The sequence below is a fragment of the Gossypium arboreum genome, chromosome 7, assembly GCF_025698485.1.
Source record: "Gossypium arboreum isolate Shixiya-1 chromosome 7, ASM2569848v2, whole genome shotgun sequence".
Lineage (NCBI taxonomy): Eukaryota > Viridiplantae > Streptophyta > Magnoliopsida > Malvales > Malvaceae > Gossypium > Gossypium arboreum.
Window position 1 is genome coordinate 104,951,884 of NC_069076.1, and position 13,266 is coordinate 104,965,149.

The window sequence follows — 13,266 nt, forward strand, 5'->3', positions numbered from 1 at the left end:
TAATATTTTAGATAGTTTTTATTTTGTTAGAATTTTAAATTTAAACAAATTACCATATCCTTTAATGTTTGCATAGTATTTTATTATTCTATTTTTAATTTTATGTGATATAAATTACATAAAATAAAACAATATATATCACAAATTTATAAAATGAGCCGAGTTAATTAGGCTCAAATCTTAAAAATTAAAATTAAGTCTGATGTATATTTTAAACATCTCATTTTTCAAATCTTATATTTTTCAATTTTTTTTCATATTTTAAACTAACCTTCAAACTTTAATGGGTTGCCCTCAACAAGTATGGTAACAAGCTAGGTTTACAACAAGAACAAAATTGTAATGGTAGCCGAGGTAAGCCAGGGTTGATGTGTACATATTTAATTTGTGTACTACAGCAAGTGGCCCTGCTATGGGCAAAAAAATCCCTTTTCCTCACCCATTTTCACTTGCAAAAAATTTATCCTGCCCCCACCTCATGTAAGCCACCCAAATTGCTTAGTTTAGGCCAATAATCTAATCATAGAAAGCTAGATGAAATCACCCCAACTTTAATTTCTGGTTTAGGTTTTGGGTTTAGTGTTCAAGTTTTAAGTATAGAGTTTAAAATTTTGGATTCAGGATTTATAATTTAAGGTAAAAAATTATTAAATTTATGGATGAATAACATGAAAAATTTATTAAAATATCATTAAATACTTAAAAATGAACTATGAATGATGATATAAAAAGAATATATAAAATAATTTCTTTAAAATTTATAATTTAGATACCACTTTAAATAATATAGTTTAGGGGCTAATTTTGTAGTTAAGCCCAGAATAATATTGATAAAACTAATGAAATTTTAGTAGATATAGACATTCCAAAACCCCATTATCTCTCTTACAGAATATATTCACCTCTTAATACAGAAACAGGTAGGAGAGACCACTCACGGGCATTACAAAACAAACAACATTTAACATGAAGCAAGAACTTTTGTTTTTTTTTTAATTCCAGAAAGTGCAACCTGTCTGTGTTTGTGGCCTAGATTGTTTTGTTTTGCCTTTTTCTCTCTCTCATTCTCTCATCTTTGAAAGTCTTTGTTTTGTCATCTAAACCACCCGTGAACTCTCCCTTTCTGTCATTTGATTCTCTATTTCAACAATAAAACATCACTTTTTTTTGCTGGCTAGTAGCTACCTTTGTGTATATATATAAACCATAATTTCGACCTGATCAGTTGCTAGTTGCCACAAACACACCTGTATAATGTCTAAGTTTCAATGTTTTCTTTACATTGTCATCCTTGTTCTTCTCTTGAATTCAGCTCAGACATTGTGCCATACCAAAGGTATCAAACTTAAAAGGAAGCACCATCACAAGCAATCAAATGTGACAGGAACCCATGTTTCAGAACAACCATTCATGCAATGGGTTAAATTTGTTGGTAGCCTTAATCACTCAGTTTTCAGGACAGCAAAAAACAAGCTTTTCCCTTCTCGTACCATTACCGTCGACAAGAATCCCAAATACGGTGACTTCACCAAAATTCAAGATGCCATTGATTCTCTTCCTTTCATTAACCTTGTGAGAGTTGTAATCAAGGTCCATGCTGGGGTCTACACGTGAGTACATTCACACTACATAATCTGTTTTTTCCCCCCTCTTTGTCCTTATGTTTTTCTGCATTTTTTGTTTATTTGGTTAAACTCTGGATTCTAGAGTTTGTCCACATTCAATTGTATGTTAATCCTTGTTCAATGTGATTCCCCATTTTTGTTTGTTTTATGTCTTTAACCCTGTTGAGGGGAGTTCGGTCTCCGAGCGGAAAATATTATCTTTATGTTGAGGTTTTATCTAAAGGGTTCACGAGAAAAAGTGTCTCACGAGAAAAAGTGTCACAGTTTTGTGCGTAATATGGGGTTCGAACGACCAATTAAGATATACAAGACTTACCTTTGCAACATATAGACCATTTCTTTTCTCCTGCATTTGATTTTTCATGCTTGTGAAGATGTAATTTTTTTTAGGGAAAAGGTTAACATTCCACCATTGAAGGCCTTCATAACAATTGAAGGAGCAGGGGCAGATAAAACAATTGTTCAATGGGGAGACACAGCTCAAACACCTGGAGCTAGAGGACAACCGTTAGGAACCTATGGTTCTGCAACTTTTGCTGTGAATTCACCTTATTTTATTGCCAAACACATTACATTCAAGGTAAAAAAAAACCTTAAATTAGTCTTCATTGCCTGCAATTTTTTTTAATGTTGTTGCCCTTTCAGAACACTGCACCAATTCCAGCACCAGGAGCAATCGGAAAACAAGCTGTAGCGTTTAGAATATCGGCGGATACGGCTACTTTCGTCGGTTGTCGATTCCTTGGAGCTCAAGATACACTTTATGATCACTTTGGCCGACATTATTATAAAGATTGTTACATTGAAGGCTCAGTAGATTTCATCTTTGGCAATGCTCTCTCCCTCTTTGAGGTTAGTTTCACCATCATTAAAAACAAGAAAAGAAAAAAAACATCTAAAGATTTGAAATGAAAATTAAGGGTAAAAATAAACAAATTATTCCTTATATATTAGATCAAAGAACAAAATAATCCTTCTATTCAAAATTTATCTTTTTCTACTGTTAAACACTAGTTCATGTAAGTTAACATTAAGGGGTAGGTAGGGGCCTTGGCCCTCTTGGCTAAATAGAAAATTTGCTTTATAGCCCTTTCTCAAAATTTAAAAATTCAATTCAATCTTTTTTAGCCTTTAATTAAATGAAAAATTGTAGTTTTAGCCCTTTTGAAAAATTAATAAATTTAATTTAAGCATTTTTTAATACTATATTTTTAACTTTACCCCCAAATAAAATTTTTAGCTTCATCTTAAGCATGAGGTGCACGTGGAATTGTTATGTTATTCTGTCAGCTACGCCAATTTTTAACAGTACAAATGAATGAAAATTTTAACAAGAAGGACCGATTTGCTCTTTAATCTAACGTATAAGGACTAATTTGTTCATTTTTAGAATAAAGGGATAAAATGTAAATTGACTCTTAATATAGGGACCTCCATAGTACTTTTACCCGAAAATCATGATTTTCCAAAACTGTCCCAACATAAAACCCCTTTCTTTTTTATGCAATAGAAAATTTACTAAACTTTGAAGGAGAGGGAATAAGTTACCATATCTGCTTTTGTCACGCCAACTGCCCCACAATTATTGCCTTTGAAACCGTAGCTCTACAATGATTGAACATACATTTTAAAACCCGAATTTAATTCAATCGGGTCATGTAATTTTGTTGGTTGTTTTAGGGATGTCATGTGCATGCAATAGCAAGGTTAACAGGGGCAGTAACAGCACAAAACAGAGGGAGTATCCTAGATGACACAGGGTTCTCTTTTGTGAAGTGTAAGGTGACAGGGTCAGGGGCTTTATATTTAGGGAGGGCATGGGGTCCTTTCTCGAGGGTGGTCTTTGCTTACACTTACATGGACAACATCATACTGCCTAAGGGCTGGTATAATTGGGGTGACCCTAACCGTGAGATGTAATAATCTTTTCTCCCTTTTCTCTTTTGCTCTTTTTTCTTGCATGCTTTGCATAATGCATACATTATATGCACATAAACATTAAGAGATTTAAAAGACTTTTAGATTCAACATACTGAATTAAACTATTTCAACAGACTTTTACTCACCCTTAAGTTATCAACGACTAAGATATTACCGGGTTTTGCTTGTTAATAATATAGTAAAATTGAATTTAACCCTTTAGAAAAGGGGCATGTAACTCCCTCAAAAATGGTAAATTTGTTATTTAATCTTTTTGAAATTTATGAAATTATAAGTTATTATAATGTGAAAATTACCCTTAAACATCTAAAAATTTATAATTCATTTTTAATCCCTAAAATAATTTTTTTTAGATTTCACTCGTACCTGAATACACAAGGAAAGAAAGGGGCTTTGAGCAATCTGTCATTTACCTTTTAAAATTTATGAAATTATAAATTAATATAATGATAAAATTATGCTTTGAATTTTTTAAAAATTATGATTCATCTTTTAACTTCCTAAAACAATCTTTTTGTTTCACCCTGAAACTACATGTAGTACACAAGGAAATCCAAAAAAATGGTGAGCTTTGGCCTCTAAAAATGGTAAATTTATTATTTAACCCTTTAAAGTTTATGAAATTATATACTATTATAATAAAATTACACTTTGATTCTTCAAAATTCTATGATTTATTCTTATATTTCTAAAGTAATTTTCTAGATCACCCCTATTTTGATGGATTATAAAAGAAAAGCCTTAGCCGAAGTTGAACCCTGCTAAAATTTATTATACATTTAGCAATATTTGGTTAATATAGCATGCACATGCATTTTCAAGAGACTGAGTGGCCTGGCTTTGCAAATTGCATTGATGTTGGTGGTATGGTGCATTGGCAGGACGGTGTTCTATGGACAGTACAAATGCACGGGGCCAGGAGCAAGCTTTGCAGGCAGGGTTTCATGGTCAAGGGAACTTACAGATGAGGAAGCTAAACCTTTTATTTCTCTTAGTTTCATTGATGGCTCTGAATGGATCAAATTATAATTATACAATGATCCATCAATTTTTATTTTTTTAATGTATATCAACAAAACGAGAAAGTAGTATTTGTAAAAGATGATAGCTAGGTTTTTCTGAAGACGATGATGATAATCATGATAAATTTGATTAGAAGCAATTCACTTTCTAATATTTTTCTCTCTTTTTTTATGTTTAGAGATTTATAGTTGAGGTTATTCATAAAATTTGAAAGGATTTTAAAATGGGTTTAAGCAAAAAAAAATCTAATTTAAAATGGGTCAAATTAAATTTTGAATATTCAAAGCTTGAGCTTGGTTAGACACATTTCTAAATTTTTAATATATTATATTATGTTATTTTTATATATTAGGTAATTTATGACTCTTATACAATTAAATATATAGTAATATATAATGCTATAATTTAAACATTAAAAACTGTTAATATGCCTATATATAGTTTTAATAAATAAAAATATATAAAATTATTAAACATTAAATTAAAAATCATATAAATACTTTATAAAATAAATTTAAAAATAATATGGATGAGTTTTACCATATTTTTGGCTCAATTCGGGCTTGAATAAGGATGAATCAAGGCATTCATCATGTTTGTTTTACAGTCTATGGAGATTAATTTTTTTGAGGTTCTTGGTTACCCTTTTCAATAATGTCATTTATGGAATTTGAACTTAAATTCTTTCTTTAAGAGTGTAATGTGTCTTACCATCGGACACTAACACTTGTTGGTATATTTTTAATATTTAGATTAGTTAAAAATTAACTTTTGAGATATAAATTACACGATGTATAAAGATAAAATAATATAATAGCTCACAATATTAAATATGGGTATACTTGGGTTTTGTTCGTTAAAATCTAAACACAAATCATATTTTAGGCCGACTTAATTTTTAATTTAAAATTAATTTTTGAATTTAATAATTTTTTCAAACTTTCTCAAATATTGAATCCAACTTCAAGGTTGAGGAGGTAATATATTCAATCTTGAATGTTGTAGAACTCTCTATATATTGGAATGATTACGAGAAGATTACATATGAGAGGTTTTTGAGATAGTTTATATTTGTATTATTATTTTTTCTTTCCTCCTAAATAAAACCCAATAACTTATAGGAAAGGGGAAGGAGATGAACCAGATAATTTATGCTTGAAGTCGACACTCATGGATTCTCTCTATCCATAACTACAATATTCAAGATTCCTGAGATAAAATCTAGAAAGTAGTTAGCAACGTCTCGACACTAATAAAGACTATTATTCATTATTTGAAATGATACAACATTAAATAATGTAGATACCATTCAACATATACACTAAATCTCTACATTTATAAGTGATGAGTTACCTAAAAAAAAAATTCTAAACGATCAATTTAAAGCCCAAAAAGTGGCTGTTGATTTTAAAAGATCTGAACATTGATGATAAAAGACGGGTCATCAGGCTTAGGCCGGCTACCAATGTTAGGTCCAGCTCAATGATAGCTCAATAATAATTTTTTAAGTCGAGTTATTTTAGATTGGGATAAATTATTATTGGGATTTAAATTCTGTAAGTCTTTTTATATTGGGGTTTAAATTTTTTTTTGTCTAAATTAGTCTTTAAATTTGACATTTATTCTCATATTGGTACTTGAACTTTAAGATTTTTAAATATTAATTTAGACAAAAAAAGTTCAAACTCTAATATAGGAATAATTGCCAATTTAGTGCCTAACTTGGATAAAAAAATAATTCAAAGTTAATATGAGAACAATTGTCAAGTTTAGAGATTAACTTGAACTAACACAAGTTCAGACCCCAATGGAAGAAAATTATTAAGTTCAAACCATTTCCGAGTTCAATTCATTCTAAATTTAGATAATTTTTGGATTAAATTATACGAGTTCAAATTATCTACTTTTTATAATGAAATTAAATTATATCAAATCAAATTAGTTGAATTAAACTTTTAAATTCAAAAACAAAATATGTCCAAAATTGAAGAAAACATTATACATGTTTGAAATCAGAAGTTAATGGGGAATGTGAAAAATGAAAAAGATAGTTGACTAAGAATTACAAGAAAATTGCCGAATGATTCATTATAAAAGAACCAACCAAAACAAAAAGTTCTGCTGCTTGATTTGATACAAAATTGAAGAAAAAATTGAAAACATCAGTTGCTTTTGACTTCTACTTAAGGGGGTCGTCGTGAAGCACGTTTGGAATATATATATATATATATATATATATATGGGTAAATTGTATATTTAGTCATTAAATTATTTTAATTTCTATTCTACCTTATAATATAGTCATTCATATAATCGAGTTGTAATATTTTGATCATTTATTTATTTTCTTTCGTTATCTTTTAACAGAATGATGTCGAAGGTTAATAATTAATTTGATGCATGAATTATAGTTAAGATATTGATTTGATTTTTTAATTTTTTCAACTATAACTTAAAATTTTAAAATATATAAAAATAAAAATTTTAATTTAATTTCTAAAATTATAAAAGGTAATTTTAAAATTATTATTAAGCAAATAAATTTTAACAAATAAAAGTTCATAAAATTTGATCGGATTTGATCCTAACTCATTTCATACTAAGTAGTGCTCTCTCGTTCGTTTAACAATTGGTCTTATTTAATTCTTTTTAATAGTACAAAGATTAAATTTATCCATTTAATAGTAGAGGGATTAGTTTGATCTAGTCCCTATAATAGAGAAACTTCATAAATACTTTTACCGATATTTTAACTATAGTTTAAGGGCCAAATTAATAATTAACCCTTCAATTAATGTGTCACGTCATCATTTTCTTAAGGGGATAATGAAAGTTATTAGAGGTGTGATCAAAACGATACAACTCGATCAATTTCAAAATTAATTTTATTTGGAAAATAAGTCAAACATTCAAATTATGAAAACTTTTACATTAAAACTATTTAAGGATTTAACATAGGAGATACAGTTTTAATATAATTTGATAAAATCAAAATATAGTGAATTAAATTAAAGTTGATACTAAGTTTTTTTAAGTATTAAATACAATTATATTGGTTCGGATTAGAATAACATTGGACAAGGTTTACATGTCATAAGATTTAAGTTAAAAAAAAAATTAACTACACATGATTTACATTTTACATAAGATATGATTCGAACCTTAAAAGTCTAAGACTTCAGCTTCACTAACACAACCAAAGTCACATTAGTAGGTTGATACTAAGTTTAATGACCTAATATGTAAAGAAATAATGCCAACTAGACCTTGGCTGAAATGCCAAAGTTGAGGTTCTAAGATCTCGAGCGTCTAAGCTTGAGTCGATTAGTTCTAAATATAATTATTCATTGATCTAGATTTAAGTTTTAAATTCAAAAAGAAAAATTACTTCAACAATATAATTACGAAACTATAAAGACAAAAAAAGAGATGAAGGGAAAAGGGAAATTTTTTTCTTTTTATCAATTCTCATAACTACCTTAGGTTTTAATTAAATTTAAAATTGAGTCAGATAAAAATTGTACGTGAGGATAAAGTGCTTTTAGTCTCTATTTTGTTCACTTGTAAGATTTAAACTCAATATCTTACTTAAAAGACATCTAGGGATGTAGAGGCTGGCAGGTGTCATGAATCTCTATATTAAATGGAGTACTAGCAATTTTAATCCCTCTCAATTACAAAGTATTCAATTTAACCTTTTTTCAAAACAAATTTTTATCCTTTGACTCCAATCTTTGAAAATTTTATTTCAGCCTCCCATTACAAAACTCCAGGCTCCACCCTTGAAGACATTAAGCTTCTTATCATTCGATCCAATAAACATCAATGGATAAATTAAGTAATCAAAGACACTAAAATAACAAGAAATTGGTGCATGTAATTATTAATTCTGATGATAATTGTTCATTGATCTAGTTGTAAGTTGTAACTTAAAAAGAAAAAAAAAAAAAGTAAATAAACAAGGTGATTATTAAACTCTGACGACAAAAAGAAAGACAAAAGGGAAAGGGAAGTCTATTCTTTTTGGTGCAAGACCAGAGGCAGATCTAGGGATAGGCAGGGGCATTGGCCCTCCAAAAAAGAAAAAAAAATTCAATTCAGTTCTTTCATAAATAAAGAAACTATAGATTAATATATAGTAAAATTAAATTTTGGTCCTTCAAAAAATGAAAAATTTTGAATTCAATCCTCTTATAAATAAAGAAATTATAAAATAATATATACTAACATTGCACTTTAACCTCTCTAAAAAGGAAACAAATTTTGTTTAGTTCCTTCAAAAATTCCGACCCCCTCTAAAAAAATATTTTGAATTCGCCCTTATACAAGACACACCGATATCTCATAATTACCTTAGGTCCTAATTAAATTTAAATTAGAATTAGATAAAACGATAGACAAAGCTCTTTGAATGTGTATTTTATGCACTCATAAGACTAGAACTCGAGATTTTAATTAAAAACATTAAACTGTTTATGAAGTAGAGTAAGATAATGAGAAATTGGTGCATGTTATTTCCTCATTTAGCTTTAGTTACTTATTAAATTACATTAGTTGATAGTTGGAATGGGATGGTAAGAAGCAATAATTGAAAAAAAGAGCTTGAAAATAAAGAGGAAAGAAAGAAACAAAAGATGTAAGAGATGGTGGGTCATAATTGAAGGTACTAAAAAGGAGGCATTGGCGCCATGAAAGCTATCATACATCATATATAAACAAAGAGCTAAGATCAATGAGTTGCAGACTTTTACACACAATTCCAAATTCAAATAATAAAGAAGGGAATATTGTACTGGAATTGCTATCATTTTAGATTTTTATTTATCACACCCAATATTATATTATTCATATACATGAAATTAAAATATAGATGGGTAAATTATTTAATGAAATAGATGATATTTTACGGCACCTTAGTGAAGTCGGTACCCGATAGGGATGACACCAAAGGGCAGGTAGGGCTCCTCCTCCAAAATGGTAAATTATCATTTTAGTCCCTTAATTTCTTTAAAAATTAAGTTTAATGATAAAAATACATTTTGACGTCTAAATATGATTTTTTAAATTTTATTTCTTTAAAATCTTAAAATAACAAGATCCTATTGTACTTTTAGTCTTTTTAAAATTTAATTTTATTCCTTAAAAATAAAATTTTGACTTCGTCCCTTCAACAAAATACAGTATATTTCATTAAATTATTTGTTATCTCTATTTTCATAAAAATAAAAATCCTACTTCATATATGAGAAAGAAAAGGAGAAAAAATCCACCATCAAAATGGCATGATTTTTCAACATCCATATGAATCTTTAATTCCATTTCCCTCAAATCAATCGGACAATGATGGTGGAGAACAAAAGTAGGTCAAATTATGGTTTTAGTCCTTATATTATATTCAATTTTGTGAACTTATGCATTATATTTAATCTGTCATGCATAAAAATCCGTAACACCATTAAAAAAATTTCATTACTCCGACATGTATAAAAATCCGAAATTCCTTATTTAAAAGGTGAAATTATGGTTATCAAAAAAATATATTTTCAATGATTTTTTTCATTTTAAAAAGGGTTATGCTTCGCCTCATGATTTGGAATTTTTTCTAAAAAATTTACATCAGTCTACCATCGGAAATTTTAGTAATTTGGACTAAGACATAATATTATTAATAACTATAAGACGATGAAATTATGATATAAAATTTAAATCTTCAATGCAGTGTAAGGACTAAAACTGTAATTTAACCAATAAAATAAACATATGTGGGAATAATTCAAAATTCTTCCCCAAGTTATTCTTATTTTGTTTTATAAAATATTTTTAGGGCAAAATTATTATAGAATCCCTTGTATTAAGAGTTAGATTGTATTTTGTCTTTTCTACTTAAAATAGGTTAATTAGTCCTTGTATATTAAATTAAAGAGTAAACTGGTTATTCTGTTAAAAATTTTATTCATTTTAACTGTAGAAATGGATGAAATTTTAATAAAAGAACTATTTTGCTCTTTAATCTAATATATAAAGACTAATTTTTCTATTTTTTAGTAAAGAGGACTCTTAGTACAATTACTCCATAATACTTTTTTTTTTCATATTTTCAGTGAAAACAATTACAAAGAAAAGGATTTTTTTGCAACCAAATGGAACCCAATAATTTGAAAGAGATTGCGGTAATATAATTCTACAAATGGAATTTAATTTCATTGACAATAAGGCGAATTCCTTGAGATAACACTGAGATTTGAATTCATATGGGAAATTTTTCAATTTACAACACTGAGATTTGAATTCATATGGGAAATTTTTCAATTTACCTTGTTTCATCACCGATCTTTGTTCACTACCATGGCAGAGGCAGTCCTTTTTTCTTACTCAACATCACCGTTTTCTTTGCAAACAGGTCATTTCACTATCTCTACCAAATTCTAAGGATCTATCAAGTTTCCCCATCACTACATTCTTGAAACTAATAGCTTCTTGAGCTTGTGAACATGATCTTTGCATCCTAGCACCACTCAAACTACTTCTAGACTCCGTCGTTTCAACCAACGAAAGCCGCTTTTTTGGTCCCGGTTCCGGCCTTTGTTTCGGGGCACTATGTGACCTCAATTTAGCCTTGAATGATTGTGTGTTAGCCATGTAATTAGGGAAATTCAAGTTCCCAATCCCATAGTGCCTAAAAAAGTTATCAGCACATACACTCTTGGCTGGTGTGACCGGTGCATTAGACACACAACAATTGATGAACCGAGGTGTACTTTGTGCTGTTGAGAACCTACATTCATCTCCGGTTAGTCCCCAATCAGTGTGACTATCCGGAACAGATAAACGAGCCGGAACTCGAGATGGAACCGAAGAAGACAGGATTTGAAATGATGGGTCGTCACCGAAATCTGATACTGATGTGTTGGTTCTTCGGGATCTCGATTTAGGTCTACCCGTATCAATCTCCACAATTTTGGGACTTTCTTCAATGTTAAGTGTATCAAGAGAAGCCGATAATCTTCTACTATGAAAAGAAACAGTGCGTTCACTCCTTGTATCATCAAATTGCTCCTACAATATAGATTCTAATTAAAAAACAAGAAAAAAAAAAGGTCTAAATTAAAAAAAGCACAAAATAAAAGTTGAATTATTGCAATTTTTTACCATAGATTTTCGTGCTTTTTGGGACCTGATTGTAGCTTGTGCTCTTATCAATGCTTGCATGCCATGAAGTGTAGCTGAAGCTTGTTTTCTCAGTAAATATCCTCTAACAAGTGCTTGAATTTTCACTAATCCTTTCAAAGCTCGTAATGCTTTTTTAGCCTGTTTTGAAATTCGAAAATAAAAACTCCATGTTTCAAAAACAAAACAAAAAAATCGACACCCACCCTTTTTAGGTCGAGTAGTCAAGAAAACAACGTTTGCTCCGCCATATGTAACTATCCAAAATCGATTTAAATTACCAGATAGCCTCTGAAAACGGATTGAATCTTAATGGCAGCCCACTTTTCGTGTCCACCACCGCCGACCATGGTACCTCTTCCATGACTCGTAAGCCTCACCACCGCCACAGCTGCCTGAGCGGCGGCGACAGCGGCATCTGCAGCAGCAGCCGTGGCAGCTGCCACCGCAATTGCGTGCTTATTCTGCTCTTTCTCCGTTTCATTGTAGAATGATCTCAGCCACACCACCTCTGCCGGTGATATATTTGGTGGTATCGTTGTAGGGTTGTGACATAATCCGCCACTTGATTCCCGCCCTGAATGGCCAATGCTACACCGTTTCTTATCTTTACGGTCACCGGAACTTGGGCATTCTTTGTTGTTCTTTATCCCAAATAAGCTCTTTAGCCACCTTGTAGCTTTTCCCATTACTTAAATGAAAAACAAGTGAAAGAAAGGGGGTTCTTTTAAAAGTGAAATCTAAAAGTGGCCCATTTTTATACGATAGCTTTGGGAAGTAGAAATGGTGAACTGAAAACAGCCTCAGCTCACAATTTTAGGTGCTTTTCCATGTTGTTAAAAAGGGTGATGGCAAGTTGTTGAAGAATAACATTACCATACTTTATAAGTAATGATTTAGAAGAAAGGTCAATTATTTGTGAAGAAGAAAATTTGGGAAGTTTGTGAAGAAGAAAATTTGGGAATTAAGAAAAATAAAATAATTTTAAACCATTCCTTGAAAATCGAGAAGTTAATTAAATATTTTTTATATAAATTGCTCAAATTAATTTTTATGTTAATAATAATTATCGACGTCCAAATTAACAAATAAATTAACTTCTCAATTTTCCGTAAATTAAGATGACTGGTTTTTATAAACTAAAATAAAGGGAACTAAGTTATAATCTTATGATCCTCTTCTATCCTCAAGTAGTTTTCTCACTTAATTTAAAAATTAGATAAATTAATCTTTATACGTTAAATCAAAGGGTAAATTAGTTATTTTGTTAAAATTACTTCTAATTCTACTGTTAATTGATCTTTGTACATCAACATGAGATACACGTAGCACACCAAATATCACTTTTTGATTATTTCGTTAGCCACGTCTGTTTTTAACAGTACAAATTGATAAAATTTTAACAAAAAATATCAATTTGCTCTTTAATCTAATTTACAGAGACTAATTTGCTTATTTTTGTAGTAGAGGGAGTAAAATACAATCTGATTTCTAGTACAAGGGCCTCAAT

The 13,266-nt window shown here is 29.8% G+C and overlaps 2 protein-coding genes across 3 annotated transcripts; one reads left to right on the plus strand and one right to left on the minus strand.

The window, feature by feature from the left end:
• Positions 1-1,059: 1,059 nt before the first annotated feature.
• Positions 1,060-4,740, plus strand: LOC108467469 (probable pectinesterase 53). 2 transcript variants are annotated; one of them, XM_017768097.2, is made up of 5 exons: positions 1,060-1,610; positions 2,016-2,205; positions 2,271-2,477; positions 3,402-3,541; positions 4,448-4,740. In XM_017768097.2, exons 1-5 carry the CDS (start codon positions 1,255-1,257, stop codon positions 4,593-4,595), a joined length of 1,041 nt encoding a protein of 346 aa, XP_017623586.1. In that variant the 5' UTR covers positions 1,060-1,254; the 3' UTR covers positions 4,596-4,740. The 2 variants fall into 2 exon arrangements, with proteins under 2 accessions (XP_017623586.1, XP_017623579.1); XM_017768090.2 differs by having other exon boundaries at positions 1,062-1,610; positions 3,306-3,541.
• A 6,025-nt stretch (positions 4,741-10,765) lies between these two features.
• Positions 10,766-12,665, minus strand: LOC108466429 (protein IQ-domain 26). The gene is made up of 3 exons (XM_017766784.2): positions 12,038-12,665; positions 11,739-11,897; positions 10,766-11,645 (listed from the first exon to the last, which is right to left on the minus strand). Exons 1-3 carry the CDS (start codon positions 12,443-12,445, stop codon positions 10,968-10,970), a joined length of 1,245 nt encoding a protein of 414 aa, XP_017622273.1. The 5' UTR covers positions 12,446-12,665; the 3' UTR covers positions 10,766-10,967.
• Positions 12,666-13,266: the final 601 nt, after the last annotated feature.